At 41.2% G+C, this 17,901-nt stretch overlaps 1 protein-coding gene across 1 annotated transcript in view; it reads right to left on the bottom strand.

Annotated features, from left to right (window-relative positions):
• The window catches only part of ANTXR2 (ANTXR cell adhesion molecule 2), a 120,803-nt gene extending 112,034 nt beyond the window's left edge, over positions 1-8,769 (bottom strand). Inside the window, exons 1-3 of the mRNA XM_080924936.1 lie at positions 8,379-8,769; positions 7,566-7,637; positions 5,455-5,526 (exon numbers count right to left, since the gene is read on the bottom strand). Of these exons, the coding sequence (XP_080781062.1) occupies positions 5,455-5,526; positions 7,566-7,637; positions 8,379-8,530 (296 nt within the window). The 5' untranslated portion in view covers positions 8,531-8,769. The remainder of the gene's footprint in view (positions 1-5,454; positions 5,527-7,565; positions 7,638-8,378) is intronic.
• Positions 8,770-17,901: the final 9,132 nt, after the last annotated feature.

The following is a 17,901-nucleotide window of genomic DNA, read 5'->3' as shown; positions in this document are numbered from 1 at the left end:
TTTCTTCTAAAAATTATGTGCTAATTTATGAGTTATCAACTGTTTATCAAGAACTACTTCCCCACCAGTAAATATTTAATTCTGTTTTTAAATAATTAGAGGAAACTCACTCAAACAATAAAAATGCATATATTATATAAATGCAATTAAATGACATGTTATTTCTATAAGTTTGTATAAGGACTATGTTTTCTTAAGTCATGTTGTGCTCAAACTTAAGAATAGAAATAGTGAAAGAGAAGTGGGAATATTTACAATTGCCATGTAGAATAGGAAGGGGTAAGTAGCAAAAACAAGTCAGTGTATACATTACACTGGTATAATTTATATTGTTGGCCTAACTAGAGCCTGCTCTATTGTAAGGGCTCTACGCATTAACTTAGGCTCTGTCATCAGAAGAATTGCATAATTCAACCTGGATTTGTTGAGCTTCTACATGAACCAGGCTCTGGTCTAGGGTTGGATATATAAGTGAGCAAGATGAATAAGAACCCCATACTTTCATATACTCTAGTCTCAGGGAAATACAAATTCATTCACTCATTCATTCATTCATTCATTCATTCATTCCTTAAGAAATCAGTGTTTTTGGAGATACTAGGGAAGGGAAAGGATACCTTACACTTGCAGGCCAGCAAGACTTCCCTGAAGTTATATGTGAGATGAGCTTTTGTTTCATTGGTTGGTTTAGATTTTTGTTTATTTATTTTTTTATACTGGGATCAAACCAGAGTCATAGTCATGAACAGTCTACCACTCAGATACATCCCTAGCTCAGGAAAGGAAAACGAGAACAGGACCTCAGAGAAGACCTGGGATAGAGAAGAAAGAACGGGCCAAATGTTTAAATAAGCTTGGCTTCTTTGTGGAATGGGAAGAAGACCATGGGAGGCAGAGGAAGACCAAGTGGGCAACTGAATGGGGTTTTGGAGACATTTGTTTTCTTCTAACTCATTAGAATCCTTTAGGTGTTAGAATGGCATAGTCTACTTAAACATTGGCTAATACACTACTTGGCACTTGCTACTGGATGTCCTTAGATAAGATAGATGACCTATCTTAAAGTACAAGTAATTACAACACCTACTACATAGTGTTAACGAGGTTGTGCATAGAAAGCATTACACAAACTAAAGAACAGTAAGAATCATTTATCTAAATCACTATCACAGAATTAAATAATTATGAGCAGAATTGGGCAGAAATCACTATTCACATTTATGTGAAACAGTAACTAGACTAGTAACATTCTCAAAATTCTTTACTTTCCCATATTCTGAGAGGTTACATATTTACATCCCAAATATTGTCTCTCCCTGACCCCTCTAATGCAGTGGTTCTCAACCTTCCTAATGCCATGATCCTTCAATACAATTCCTCATGTCGCAGTGAACGCAAGCCATAAATTTATTTCATTATTACTTCATAATTGTAATTTTGATACTGTTGTGAGTCATAATATAATTAATTTTTTGAGACAGAGGTTTGCTAAAGGGGGTCACAAACCATAGGTAGAGAACCACTTCTCAACTATGAATCTTGGTTATATTATGTATATAATTATGCCCTGGGTCTATCTATCCATCTACCTATGTATCTGTGTATCTAGGTATATATGTATGTATGTATGTATGTATGTATGTATGTATGTATGTATGTATCTATCTATCTATCTATCATCTATCTACCGTCTATGCATAATCTATCCACCCATTTATCTTTATAGCTATCTACTTATCATCTATTTATCTATATCTATCAGAAACATACACACACACAGATACACATACACACAAATTACATTACTATCTTTGTGGACTCCAAATCCCACATATAAGGCAGACAGGCAAGTAAGTGGATTGGTGGCTTAGCAGGTACATAGACAACAGAAGTCACAGGAAAGATCAGTGCACTTCAGATTAAAGTATTTAATGTGGTAAGAATGTAAGCAGTGGGTGTCTAAAATGTGTAACTGAAAATTGTCTGACATTATTATGATTCTGTGAATTTACATAATGCTAGACATTGTGTTAAAATCGTAACAGAAGACCCAGCCCTGATGCAAATACTTATTGTTGTCCTATCTTATTTCATCTCTTTAGCAACCCCTGAGAAATAGGAAAGAACCACTTCTTGTATTTGCCAAGGTACTCAAAACTATGAGTAATACAACCAAAATTGTGAAAGTCTGAATTTTTCTTTTGCATAACTATTGCTTTTTAAATCATATGCCTAGATCTATTTGTGTGTGTGTGAGTGTGTGTGTGTGCATGCATACATGCAGGTACACAAACTATTGGGAAAGTTTATAAGCAGTGAGGACCCCAGTTTCTAGGTTTTGCTACAAAGAGCCACAGGGGTCTTGAAAACAGTTGTCCACTGATCTGCCATCTTGACAAGAAAACTATTTCCCTAAGTTTAAAATTCTATATCTAAAGAGGGAAAATCATAGTTAATTTGATACTAATTCAATTAATAGAACTAGTAAAATTGAGCTTTGAAGGAAATAGCACTTTTTATTAGGAAGTACTCTGTGATATAACTCTAAGAAAACATGGCAGATTGCACATCTGTGTTCTATAGACAGAAAAGCTGACACTGACTAAGGGATTCATTTCATTTTGTGTGTGCACATGCATGTAGAGGTCAGAGGACTATCATGGGTGTCATGCCTCAGAAGGTACTCACTTGTTTTCTTTTTGCTGTTGTTTTGAGACAGGGTGTACTGGCTAGTTTTGTGTCAACTTGACACAATCTGGATTTATCACAGAGAAAGGAGCCTCCCTTGAGGAAATGCCTCCATGAGATCCAGCTGTAAGGCATTCTCTCAACTAGTGATCAAAGGGAGGGCCCATCCCATTGTGGGTGGTGCCATCCCTGGGCTGGTAGACCTGGGATCTATAAGAAAGCAAGCAGAGCAAGCCAGGGGAAGCAAGCCAGTAAGTGACATCCCTCCATGGTCTCCACATCAGCTCCTGCTTCCTGACCTGCTTGAGTTCCTGTCCTGACTTCCTTCAGTGATAAACGGCAATGTGGAAATGTAAGCTGAATAAACCCTTTCCTCCCCAACTTGCTTCTTGGTCATGATGTTTTGTGCAGAATAGAAACCCTGACTAAGACACAGGGTCTATTGTTGGTCAGAAGCTTCCTAATTTGGCTAGGCTGGCTGTCCAGCAAACCCAGAGATTCCCCTGCCTCTGTCTCACAACTGCTGGTATTACAAGTATGCACTGCCATATCCAATTTTTTGGTTTTTTTTTTTTTTTTTTTTACTTTTTTCACATAGTATCTGGGGATGGAACTTGGGTCTTTAAGCTTTCATACATACACTTTACTGACTGTGCCATCTCTCCACGTCCAAAGTATCTCATGAATACAAACATAGTAGATCTCTCCTTATACTCATCAACTTGGTTCTTGCAACTATCCTATAAGGTAGGGTTTACTTTTGTCATCATTAGCAGCAGCATCTACATAAGAAAACTGAGTCATAAGAAGCCTGTTATTAAGCAAGTTATCGTTGGTCACTCAACTAGTAACCTAGAGAGACGGGTTTTAAACTCACGTAGACTTAGATCAGTAACTCTTGAGTGTGTCATTATGTTGCCTCTTGGGTGACAGCCTCTTCCCCCACCTATTTCAGTCTCTTGTGCCTTGGAGTTAACCATTGACAAAAGACGTAGCTTGAGCTTACATAAAAGGTTTAAATCCCCTCCACACATGTCTAAACATTATCAATCAGGGCGACCAGTGACTATGTCTCATCTCCAGTGTGACGTAAAACCCATATGCAAAGTGCCTAGCAGAAACCCTGGCATGATGTATGCAGCTGTCAATGACTGAGCCCCTGACATGCCTGGCAGTGTGCTAAGTGCTTTGCTATGTATGTATAAATGTCATAAATATTAAAACTGTGGTTTTCCTCCTTGACATACTAAATCCAAACTAGACTCTTTGGAAATTAAACTGGACAGTAGAGATATGTCCTTTTCATAGAACCAAACAGTTTTATATTGATGCACATAGGAAACTCTGTCCATGGGTTATAAGGGACTGTAATTGTTGAAAAGCACATGTTCATGATAGATTAAGGCAGCAAATTACAAATAGGAATGCTGAAGTCCTAAGCAGGACTCACAATCTAGAGGGTGTTTCCTCTTCAGTCAAAGAAAAACTTAACACAAGAGTTTCGTATGTACACTCATACACACGCACATGCACACACACACATACATATATAGTATATCATAGCATAGTATAGTATGATATAGTATACTATATATTATATATAGGTATATATATATATATATATATATATATATATATATATATATATATAATTTTCCTAACCGACTCAATGAACTCTAAACAAGTTATCTCCTTCATCCCTTTTAAATAGTGTATGTTTTATTGATCTTTTGAAACTGAAAGCTCAGGAAATAAATGTTAAAGCATATTGACTGAGTTATACAAAAGAAACCTAAAAACTACTTTTACATTTATTTTTAAAAATTCACAAATTCTGCAAACCAAAGAACTGCAGTCAAACTTGCTTAAAACCATAGATCAGACAGAGGAGACCTCCAAACTGTGTTACCTCATTGTTTCAGTCAACAAGTATTCGCAAACCAAGGTCTTGTAAGTGAAGTGAAAATGAGGCCTAGCCTCCCATTTCTAGCTGGCAATCCATAGTTGAGCAAGAAAAAGTAACAGGAGAAAAAGCAGCCACGATTCAGATATGTGGAAGGCTACTTTTCATGTGCCATACTAGGATCAGACAGTATAGAAATGGTCACAAGAAATAGTGTGACACTTGACAGGAAAGTCATTTCTTCTCAAAGCACTGAGAGGTAGTGGGGGGGTGCTGGGGGAAGGTGTTTTGTGTGTGTGTGTGTGTGTGTGTGTGTGTGTGTGTGTGTGGTATCTTGTGTATGTGTGGTGTCTTACTGAATGTGTGTATGTGTGTGAGTGGTATTTTGTTTGTGTGTGGTAGCTTGTGTGTGGGTGTGTGTCTTGTGTGTATGTGTTATATGTGTGTCTTGTGTGTGTGTGGTGCCTGTGTATCTTGTGTGTGCACGTGTGTGGTATTGTGTGTGTGCATGTGTGTGGTATTGTGTGTGTGGTGTCTTATGTGCATGTGTGTGTGTATGTGTGTGTGTGTGTGTATGTGTGTGTGTGTATTCTTGTAAAGTTAAATATGTTAGTGTCCCTAAACTTCAGAGAAAGACTGGAAATGTAGAAAATATTCTACAGCCAAAAACAAATAAGATTGATTTTCAGACGGTCTGATCCTTCATATTACTCACGCTGCCTCCCCTTCTCCTCCAGAGCACTGAGTTGTCTGTGTGTTCACTGGAGCCCACTGAGAGGCCGGGATCACCACACAGCAATATCAGTCATGCCTTTATGATTCATCTCTCCTAAAAGCCTTCGTTGAAATGATAATGCACTAACCTGTCTCCAGTTAATGGCAAAATAACGGTTGCTTGGGATGAAAACACAATGAAGGACAATCTCATTTCAGGGCTGCAAAATAAGGAAAGAGGCAGTTAAAACATTTTTAAAAGAAATATTGGTACAATACAGAAGCAGAGCCAGAAAGCCTCACTTAAAATTAGTCTCCGTGAACAGTCCCGCTTCCCTTAAATGGAACTCTCTAAGTAGATCAACTAACTGTGCTCAGCCTTTCTGTCTGCATCTCGTTTCCTTTAATGCAGTCTGTGCTTCTCGGCTCTCAGAACACTCCTCCATGGGTTACTGGGGCTTACGTCTAAAAAGAATAACTGGGAAGTTTCTAGGCTGCTGCAATATTTCTTTCCTAGAAAAATATCCCTTCCTTTGATCTTCTACTACACCTCTTTGCAGGATGCCATAGCCTTCACTTAGGTCTGAAGAGAAGCCAGTGTAACTTAGAAACCCCAGTGACAACAAGAGTCCAGACAAAATTCACCGTAAATACCGTAAGCACTTAAATGTCTTAATACTTGATAATGACATTTCTTAATACTTCAAGCATTAAGGAATCACTCCTTTGATTTGGCATTTCAGTTTCCCAATCTATCGTCTAGGATCCAGGCACTAATGTCACCAAAATGTGTTTCAGTTTTTTTTCCTTAGAAAAGCAGAAGCTAACGTTGCTCAGGTCCAAAACTGCAGATATGAAACTAAGACACAGGCTAAAAGGTCAGAATTCTCTGCAAAGGTCCTAGCTTCTGTGCACATTGTACAGCCATCTTTTATTCATGTCCCACAACATATAATTAGTAACTGAGGAACCATACTTGAGCCAGAGAAAAGTATATGCTATAGAAATCCAACTTGCAAACCGATTCAATAAGAGCCTCGTTCACTTCAGATGCTACACTGAAATAATCCGTTGCTTCTAAGTAACTCTGCGTGACACGTCCTGCGCATGCTGCCATTGAATCCAAGACTCATAAACAACTGTGGATTCCCCTCTGGCAGTTACAGATATGAGCTCTTATTTATCTTTCTTTCCTAGATGGTTTCACCTCAGACCCTGTCCGGGAACTGGAGTGCTATCTTTGGCTCCCGAAGCAGAGACCCATGATTGAACATGGACAGGCATACATTTTTATAGGGATAGCTTCGCTGCTGCCAATAACCAAAGCAGGGATTGCCTGGGCCTCCACAGATTGTTTGAAGTTACTTGCAACATGACTTTCAAAATGTTTTGATCATCCAAGCCTGTTTTACAGAAAACATTTGGGCTAACGAGACTGAAGGAGGCAATATTTAATGACACAGTTCCTTAGTTGTGTCCTTCCCATTATCCTGATAAACTTGCACTTATTCCTGGCATTTATCAGTTCCAAAATAAAAAAAAGAAAGAAAGAAAAGAAAAGAAAGAAAGACAACAAAGAAGAAGGGAGCCACAAAAGAACATGACATCCAAGGGTTATTTTTAAAGAAGGGAATGCCACTAATTCCTAGTTACTTCTAAATAAAAGCGTAAGCTGGACTTACCATCAGCCATGCTTTTTATAGGCAAGGAAAACTGTGCTAGTGAAGCTTCCTGCACATATAGAACGGCTACATTTTAAACCAGCCACACACCTACACAATGTGTAAACACACACACACACACACACACAAGTGCTTTTTCCGCTAGTGGGTTATTAACACATGTTCCTTTAAAGTTCTCCAACACCTTCTCCCTTTAAATGTAGACTTTTACAGAGCTAAGTGTGAGGAATTGAAACTACGGCATGACAACTATTAGCATAAAACGTAGTTTTTAATGTGATAAATTATGAGAAAGCAAAACCCAGATTCAAAACAAGTCAAGAAGGAAAAGACATTAAAAGTTGTACTTGAAGATGCTTCCTCACACCCTGGGCCAAGTTTCCGGGAGCCAGGTAAAACAAACTTCCAAGGGTTAGCTGAAAGACTTGGCCATCATGTGTGAAAGGCATACCTTGAGACGTTTAAAATTCAACGTTTTGATTTCGGGAAAGGTTTTCCTTTCAAAACGTTTTAGAACAGGGAAACCGGGCTGTTTGATTTCCTCTCCAATGCCAAGAAGGGTGCATGGGGAGACATACCTCACAAATCTCTCTGTCAGCTGGTGGACAAAGTTATAAATTTCAATCCAGTTGTTTGCTACACTCCCAGACCTGGAAAAGGAAGATAAATTGATCAGAAAGACAAACCGTGGGCCTTAATGACAAATATTTCTTCAGTTCTACAAGGCACATAATGGGGGCGCGGGGAGGGGGACTGGCTCCCCTCTTGAAAGTCAAGTGCATGCTCAAGTTCACTTTCAGAGCTGAAACTCTGGTGTCTGGGCTGAATTAAGGAAACCGGGAAAACCACACTTCTTTTGGGGGGGGGGGTCAACTTGATTGTGAACTGTTTAGACTGCGACCTGACTTTTCAAAATAAAAACACAAGCCCTCATTTCCCAGGAAATGCAAACCACATTGGGTGTGTTAAGGCTTTTTTCCTGACTCCCTGCAAAGCACTGTGATCTGGACAAGGCTGGGCAAACTTTAGAATGTCTGTTGGGGTCTAGGGGAGTGTGATAAAGAAGCCAAGGAGCCACAAAAGCCCCCCACCCTCGGGGGGGGGGTGAGACAAGCTGCAGGTGGCCACACTTCCATTTCCCAAGAGACTTCAGGACAAAAAGCAGCAGCGCATGCCTCTTCTCTGGAGAACCAAGTAGCCCTGAGATCCCACTGCCTCAATTTCTCTACAGCTAAAGAGCTTGCTTTTAAAAGGAATCAGCCGCATGCACGCTAAGGAGAGTGCCCATTGCCTTCCCCAGAACCCAAACACATCTCAACTTCTGTCCTAACTGGCCCAGCTCTTGCCCTCCCTCCCAGGAGACCCTGACCCCACAGTTCTTCTTCACTCACTTGTCCAGGACGAAGTACAAATCGAAGGCTTTTTTGCAAGAGGGCTGCTCCTGGGCTTGCAGCAACGACCCCGGACCGCCCACAGTCAACAGCCACAGGCCAGGGAACAACCAGCTCCCAGGGCTCCACGCCCGGGACCGACCAGCCACCATCCTGTGGCCCGAGCCCGGCGGCTCCCTTAGGCTCACAACCCCTTGGGCTCAGGGGTCTGGGCTACTGGGCTTTGCAGAGCAGAGATTTGAAAGAGGAGGAGTCACCGGGGACTCAACCCGGGACCAGAGGCTGAGCTGGGGCTGAGATGCCCTCTCCAAGCTCAGAGCTACACAACAGCTGCCACCGGGGAGAGAGAGCGAGGTCCTGGGAGGACAAAGAGAGTCTCCGCGGCCGTCACTGCTGCCGCCGGAACTCGGAGCAAATCCCAGTGGACAGAGTCCAGTCCTCCCACTCCGGATGCCGGAGAGTTGCTGCAGACAATGAGGCCCGAGGCGACAGCTCTCAGGACAAGTTCCCCGCAGCCTCCCGCCGAGTCTCCAGCGCCCACCCGGGAGCAGAGAAGCTGGCGTCTAGCTGCCGTGGTGAGCTGTGGGGACAGGCGCCTGCGAACCCCACGATCGCAGCGGGAACTCTGCCGAGTCCTCCTCTTCCGCCTCTCTTCCTCGGACCGCCCAACTCCTCTAGGCACTTTACAACTTTCTTTCCTGCCCCGAACCTGGCGCCGCAGCGCGGGGCGAGCTTCTGCACCCCGGATGCTGAGCGTCCCGGGGAGCTGCTGGACGCGGGGCACCCCAGGCCTGGCGGGGTGTAGGCGCTGACCCGGCTACTCGTGCGAGCCCGAGGGCGGGGCGCCGGGAGGAAGCCCGCCGAGCCACACAAGCACACTTATGGGTTCGTGCTGAGCGGCGGATGACTAAACGCCTGCCAGATTTCGGAAGGGAGAGAGGAGTTCTGAAAAACAAACGTCTTCTAGATACTAAACATACCCAGCTCTCCCGCGAGCCTGGCCCGGCCTGTTTTCCCGCAGCTGTGCTGGAACAGCCCTCCATGTGGTTTAGAGACTTAAGACCAGCTGTCTCCTGGATAGTGATGGCCTTATGGCTCATCCCTCTGCACCCCCCATCCATTACACACCAACCTAGTGACAAGGGCCTTAGTGTTACAAAAGGGGACTTCCTCTTTTCTTCCTCTCTCTCTCTCTCTCTCTCTCTCTCTCTCTCTCTCTCTCTCTCTCTCTCTCTCTCTCTCTCTCTCTCTCTCTCTCACTTGATATTTTTTTCATTTCTCATTCTGAGAATTTCATGCGACCTGTATTGATCATATATATTCACCCCTAACACCTCTCCCTAACTTCTCTAACATCAACCCCTCCTACACACAACCCTCAGCTTCATGTCCCTGTTTTCTTTTTTCAAGAACCCATAGACTCCTATTTGAGCAGTCCATATACTTTTGGTCCACGTGGGTCCATTCACTGGAGTAGGCTTGACCTACAAAGAGCTACATTCTTAAAGAAAACCCAGAAGCCCCACCCAGAAGCCATCTATTGTGCATAGCTCCAGGGTGAACGGTGGCGCCTCATGAAACTCTTCCCACACCTTGCTAGCATGTTGACTGGCTTGGTCTTCTACCGGTCTTATGTGACAACCTCAGCGGCTATGTGTTCATGTGAAAAACCCTGTCACATCCAGAGGACTGTGCTTTGCTCTGGTGCACCTGACCTCGAGTTCTTGGAATCTTTTCATTCACCCTACTCCCACCCTTTCTGGATTGTCTGGAACATTAAGGAAGGCTTAGAATTTATATGTCCCATTATTGGCCATTTATTTTCTTTGATTTGATGACCTGTGGGTTTCTGCATTAACCACTATTCCCTGCAGCAGGTAACTTGTCTGATGAGGTCTAAGAAGTGCTTTGATGTCCCCTCAGGTTCATTCCTGTGTTTTATGAGCACCACAGCCAAGGGTTCTTGACCAGACTTACAGTATCAGATACACTTTCTTCTTCTAAGTGATCCTAAAACCCAATCAGAAAACGGTCATTACCCTATAGCATGTATACCATCATTGTAGAATGGGCATATGGTATGTTAGTCATTCTTGTGTCTTGCAGGCTCCACTGGTAGGCAGGTTATTGTTTTTTCTTTCATGGCAACTCACATAATAATTCAATACTATAAGAGCTAGACTTCAGGGAGATTACAGATCAGTTCCAGATTGATTTCTCCAAGTCCAAAATGTGTGGTGTCTACAGCAATAGGGTCTTGACATCAAGTTCTGGCAACCAAGAGTAATGGGAATAGCCTGTATTGATTCAGGGACACTTTGGGACAACTGTGACTAACAACTTAAAGGACGGTTATCCCACACTTGGCACTGGGCTCTTAATTTTCATCTCTCTCAGCCAAGAAAAAGCGAGGGGGTAACTACTACCTAGTCAGCAATGGGGAATCGCCTCTCAGAGTATCGTGTCCCACTCTCACTGAGCCCAGCTAGAAAGGACTTCACCTTGAAAAGGCTAAACGGTGGAGGAGATAAATCTGGGTGACTTGTAAGCACTGGACAATGTGTACATTAATATGTACAATGTTACAGTTACATATGGATCAAAGAACAAACTGAATAAGAATGAGAGTTCATCTGGGGGTGAGTCCATCTGGGGGTGAGCTCATCTGCTCTTGCAGAAGTCCTACAGGAGCTGGAGTTTGTGTGAAAATTTCTGCTTACTGACTGCTCTCTTCCCCCTCTCTCCTTCCTCCCTTCTCCGCCACTTCCACCTGTGACTTCTGCTTTTGCTTTATCAACATCGCTTTTAGAACTTTCGATGTCAGTGGCGCGCGCACAATGAGAGCAGGCAGCACCTCCTTCTCCATGTTTTAACAAGTCAGTGCTTTGTGACATGAAGTTCCTTCTGTGCTTAAAGGCTGCTCGTTCCCAGGTGTATTGTTTGTCACCATCTATATTTAGCTCTTTATTTATGATACTTTTGATTTACAGCCAGATATGTCAATGTCAGCTCTTTGAGGATAGAAGACAGTCACTTTAAGGGATATTTATTGAGTACCTATGATGTACTAGGAACTGCTCCGCTAATGCCCAGAATTCAGATAGTAAATGTCTTTTGTGAGACTTGCAGTTGGGTCTCCATTTTCAACTTTAATCCTAATAAAAAAAAAATTGCACTTTGAGTAATTTTACCAACTATTACCATAAGTGTGTGTGTGTGTGTGTGTGTGTGTGTGTGTGTCCTAATAAAAAAAATCTGCGGTGAGTGAAGTCTGCCAGAAACTGTGAAAGAGTTTTCAGTGAGCAATTTGAAGAGATATGCTAATCTATCACCCCCTGGTGAGGTACCTGGAACTCTTGATAATTGGCTCCTTTTGCCCCTGGTTTCTTGACTCATTGCTTGCTCATCTTGTAGACTTTGATATCTTCTCTTTCACCCAAATTATAGCAAAATACACCCTCTGTACTTAGCACTTCCTGTATCACAAGGCCAATAGAAGTAATTGATATTCTAAACCATGTTGCTCATGGTTTTGTTTGTTTGTGTCAGTGATAAGTTCAGCATAGTTCTAGAAGTCTTGCATTTTGATGGTTTGCTCATGCAGCTTGACCACAAATCAGGAAATTGCCTCAACCATCAGAGATCAATAGTCAACCAAACCACTTTCCTGTAAGAATATTTGTATGCAGGTTTTTGGTTATTAGGGTAACCAGCTGTCCTGATTCGCTATGGGAAGTCCAAGGACATGGGATAAAGCTAAAACTAGGTCAGTCCCTTCTTGGGAGTGTCCCTGGCAAATACTGCTTCTGACCATGCTTTTCACAAGCAAGAAGGAAGTAGATGAGAGCCTGAATATACTTGGAATTCTCCCTGGGCCATGTCAGGCTGAGACAACAGCACCTCTTCCCTTTTCTATCCCTAAGGGGACTAAGGGCTTGAGTGAGCACAAAGTTTCAAACTAAGTTTTCTTTGCCTGTAAGAATGGGAAAAGAAAACTGAGTTTGAGGAACTTAGGTGGAGAGTTGGGGAGAGGAAGGGAAGAAAAAAAGGAAGAAACAAAGACACACACTCATGTTCCATTTTATATAATTATTTATGTACTAATCTGTGTTAACATGTTTGTTGATACTTATGATGTGTCTTACATTTTAATCAAAAATGCAGGACTGAAGAGATGGCCCAGTGGCTAAGAGCATGCATTCTAAGCAGAGGAACAGATTTTATTTACCAGCACCTATGTCTGGAGGCTGATAACCTCCTATACTCAGTTCTGGGTATCCAAAGCCCTCTTCTGGCATCTGTGAGCAACCTGTACATATAATACACCAAACACCCATATATATACAATGTTTAAAAATAAGTCAGAATGCTCTACACTCTGATCTCAAGAAATTTGCATAGAAATTTGTTTCTATCTGCCTTTAGCAATAAATAACAAAGTAAATGAGCTAATGAGTAAAATAAAGGCAAACGTCTTTTTAAAAGCTTTTAGGTCTTAAAAAGTAAAATCTGTGTTGCTTATAAGCAGGCTTCTTTGCCTGGCAGCCTCAGTGATGGACATGACTCTCTGAGATGTCTAGTCCTCGAAGTGATTCATATATACATCATATCGGAAGTGATTCATTGTGTGGTAGCTAAAGTGATTCAGAGGAAGAAAATAAATCTTCAGTGCTTACAGGTGATAAAGCCTATTTCAGCTTTTACCAGGCATGGTCATAAAAGAACTAAATTTGCCCTATGTCTGGATGAGTTCCTGTGAGTGTTTTGGGTAGGTATAATTTCCTGTAAATTAGATTCTCTGTGTATGAAACCACTTAGGATTTCAGTCTATGTTATAAGAAAGTTATCAGCATCTGCATTTGGGAGTAGATCATAGAAGGAGATGATCATAGAAGGAGACATGAAAGTAAGACCTCATGTGAATCAGAGCATTCTTTCAGGAGAGAAATCTATGAGAGAAAAGATATAGAAATGGTCCCAAGCAGAACATAATTGCAGAGAAAGCCCAATCACCCTCAAAAGTACCTCTGGAACTGAAATGGCTATTCATGCTTGTCCCAAAATGAGGAGAGACTCAGGGGCCTGGGTTCTGTGTTTGTTCATAGGAAAGTCATCAGATTTTGATGGCCCCTCTACTAGGTGCATAAGCTCTGGCAGGGAAAATAGGTTTTGGCTAGCCACAGTTATCTTAGAGCAAGCAGATCTTGGGGTACAGATTTTAGCATTTGAATACAAGCAACATCAGACTGACACACTACACCTGCCCACAGACGAATCTTCTGGAGCCATTTTCTTAATTGAGACTCCTCCTCTCCGACGACTTTACCTTGTGTCAAGTGGACACATAAAACCATGCAGTATATCTCTTTATTATCCCATCAATATATTCCTGCAATAAAGTTAAATAAGTTCAGAACAGACTAGTGCTTCTTGGAATGCTGGTATTAAAGGTGAGAAGTCACGGAAGTGATTTAAAAGAGATAATCCAGGGCTGCGAAGTGTTCATGAAAGAGTTCTGTATCAATATTGTGCTAGTCTTTATGTGAGACACACAAACATAAAATTACACAGAACCACATAAGCAAAGAACACAAACAAGATCTGGGTTAACTTTGTAGATTGTATCCGCTCAGTGTCCTGTTGTTGCATTGTGCTACAGTAACAAGGTATAAACTAGAAGAACTGCACAGAAGAGAACCTCTTTGGGTTTTTCTTTTTGTTTTTATCACCTATGAATTTCTAATTTTGAATAAAAAGTTGTTTAAATGAGCAATGGTAAAACATTACAATTTATTTGATAAGATAAGGAACCATGAGTCCCTGCTAGTGTAAGTAAATATATTGATATGTATACCAAAACCAGCATTTTAAGAAATGATCACCATAAAATATTTATACATGATAAAAACTAGATAACTTTATATAGACAAGTCTCTCGGCCATTTTCTCAATCCAGTTATCAAAATCAACATCAGCAACAATGATACAAAAACTAAGTTATGGGACTGAGGAAATGACTCATTCAGTAAAGAATAAGGATCTTTCTTTGATCACTTGATGCACACAAAATACAGCCATAACAGGTTACACCCCTGTCATCTCAGTGACAGGAGGAAGGAACAGGGTACCTGAGTTGTAGTCAGTCAGTGTGCTGGAGGATCAGTAAGACACCTTCTCTCAAAAAATTAGATTGACTAAACAGGATATATAGATATAGATGTAATGTGTATATACGCATTTATTTACATGAGCACACACATCTGTATGTAACAATAAAAAAGAGGCACTCATCTTGAGAGTGAAAGAGCACAAATGAAGGGCTCAGGCAAGGATAGCCAGCCAGGAGGAGCTGGAGGCAGAAATAAGGGAGGAGGAAAATGATGTAATTCTATTTCAATTAAAAACAGATTGAACAAATCAGATGAAATGCAATTGAGGAAGGCAGTCAATGTCTGTCCTCCATGTGTTCTCATGCTCTTGCACACACACACACACACAGAGGGGGGTGGGGGGGAGAGACAGAGAGAGAGAGACAGAGAGAGAGAGAGAGAGAGAGAGAGAGAGAGAGAGAGGGGTGGAAGCAACTAAATTTTGTATTTTATTGTATGCAATGAAAAGAATACCGTATTACTTAGAGGTATTACTGTGTTAGACATATAACCTGAATCTGATCATGAGACGCCATTATACAACCCCAAACCAATGGGCTTTCTACAACCACATTAGCCTGGATCCTTGAAATGTATCTAGAAAAGACTTATGGATTGTTACACATCAAAGACAACGAGATGTGACAACCACATGAAACACATGGTTTTCAAGGCAATCACTGCACTCTGTAGGGTTTTATTGGAGTGATTAGAAAAACGTCTGTTCCTCTACTGAAGAGCATGTGGATTTAAGGAACCACAACAGAAGCTCTTGGATACGGTGGCTTATGACAAAAATAATTCAATCTCACAGTGATCCAGGAGAAACAGCTCTTTGTGACTCCTTAGTAAATCTGAGATCATTTCAAAGTTCACGTAGGAAGATGAGACTTAGGAGCCATGACATATAGAATACTGTATCCTGTGTTTTATCCCAGCGCAGAATATGACTGTTACTAGGGCCTTTGGTGGAACTGGGGTGAATTTGTTGTTCTGAAACTAGCAATTAGTACCCAACACTATTAATGTTAATGTTACTGTATCAATATAAATTTTCTACTATTGGCAAGTCAGAGGCTGGTTGGCTAGTTATAGGCAGCTCATCTAGCCAATGTTGTTGAGCTCTGGGTACAACAACAAACCCTGTATCAAAATTTAAGTTGGAAAGCAATTGAGGAAGACACCTAATGTCAACCTTTAACCTCCACACTCAAAGGCCAAGCTCTGACTCCACATTCATAGTTACAAAATCAGAGTACTTCATACTACCTGATGTGCTTATGTGCACACATACTTACATACATACATACATACATTTGTATGTATATGTTTATTTCTATTACACAATATAAATACAAGTTGATTACGTCAGACGTTAATGATGGATAAAAATTCTATGCCAACGTAATGCTTTTAAATGTAAAATTAATTTTTAATTTGAAGATTGTTTTGAAATTTTAATAATACAACCAAATATTCAATGTAGCCAAAATACCAATTATTTGCTAGGCTTACTTCAAAGATTCTCATCTGTTCACAGAAAACAATTCATGACTCCTAGTAATGCTGGACATTATTTTGTCTTTAATAGCCTTAGTTTTCAGCCATTATACCTTCTGTTTTATTTGTAGTATATTATTTATTAATCGCTAGTTTAATAGTAAGATTTATACAAGATTTGTAATTTTCTATAAATTACGAGATGTTTTAAAAAGAATTTACCAAGCTGGTAAATGAAATGAAAATGGTCCATGTAGGCTCACATTTTGAATAATTAATCAGTCCTCAGTTGGTGCAACTGTTTGGGAAAAAATAGAAGGTGTGGCTTTGTTGGAGGAAGTGTGTCACTGGGGATGAGCTTTGATGTTTCAAAAACACATGTCATCTCCACTTAGTGTTGTTCTCTCCCTCTCTCTTTGTGAGTGAGTGTGTGTGTGTATGTGTGTGTGTGTGTGTGTGTGTGTGTGTGTGTGTGTGTGTGTGTTGTACTTATGGATCAAATTCAAGCTCTTAGCTACTGCTCCAGTGCCGTGTATTCATGCCTGCTGCCACACTTACCAACATAATAGTAATGGACTCACTTCTGAAACTGTAACCCCCAATTAATACTTTATTTTATAATTTTCCTTGGTTGTGATGTTTTGTCATTGCACAGAAAAAAAGAAAAAAGAAAAAAAAACCTAAGCCAAAAGCTGATATCAGGAGTAGGGGAATTTCCATGACAGGACTGGCCACGCTGATTTTTGGAGAACTGTGTAAATCTTTGGTCTTTGGACTAAGAAAGTGGTTGAAGGATGTAAGTAGCACTTAGTGTGTCAACCTGGTGTGTCTGACTTTTCTTTTTTTTAACTTTGTCCTAATATTCTGTGTGAGGCTAAGTTGAAAATTATGGATTAATTTCATTGACAGAGACAATTTTAAAACATCCTAGTAGCCAGGTGTGATAGTTCAGAGCCTTAACCTCAGCACACAGGAGGGAGAAGTTGGTAGATCTCTGTGAATTTGAGGCCAGCCTGGTCTACATAGTAAGTCCCATGGCAACATAGTGAGACCCTGTCTCAATAAAATAAAATAAAATGGCCCCTGTTTGAGGATGGGACCACCCATCCTTTTCAAAATTTTAACTCAGAATTGCTCCTGTGTAAAGAAAATACAACAATTTGATGCCCAAAAGTGTTTGCTGACAGGAGCCTGATATAGTTGTATTCTGAGAGGCTCTGCCAGAACATGGAAAATATGAATATGAATGCTTGCAGCCAACCATCAGACTGAGCACGGGGTTCTCAATGGAGAAGTTAGGGGAAGGGTTGAAGAAACTGAAGGGGTTTGAAACCCTATAGAAAGAACAACAATATCAACCAACCAGAGTTTCCAGAGACTAAACCACCAACCAAAGGGTACACATGGAGGGACCCATGGCTCCAGCTGCATATGTAGCAAAGGATGGCCTTATTTGGCATCAATGCAAGGAGTGGCATTTGGTCCTGTGAAGGCTCAATGTCTAAGTGTAGGGGAACACCAGGATGGTGGGGTGGGAGTCGGTAGGTAGGGGAGCATCCTCATAGAAGCAGGGGACAGGGAATGTGGTATGGGGTTTGTGGAGGGGAATCTGGGAAAGGAGATAACATTTAAAATGTAAGTAAATAAAATAACAGGGGGCCAACTATCCTTAAACCAAGAAAAAGGAGAAGGAGAAAGAGGAGGAGAAAGAGGAGAAGGGGAAGGAGGAGGAGGAGGAAGAGGAGGAGGAGGAGGACTAGGAGGTGTGTGGCCCTGTTGAAGTAGATTTGGCCTTGGAGAAACTATGTTACTGAGGTGTGCTCTGAGGTTTCAAAAGCCCATGCCAGACCCAGACACACACACACATTCTCTCT

The sequence above is a fragment of the Micromys minutus genome (genome assembly GCF_963924665.1).
Source record: "Micromys minutus genome assembly, chromosome: 11".
In the NCBI taxonomy this organism is placed as follows: domain Eukaryota; kingdom Metazoa; phylum Chordata; class Mammalia; order Rodentia; family Muridae; genus Micromys; species Micromys minutus.
Note: the sequence above shows the minus strand (reverse complement) of the source record. Positions and strands in the feature narration are given on the sequence as shown.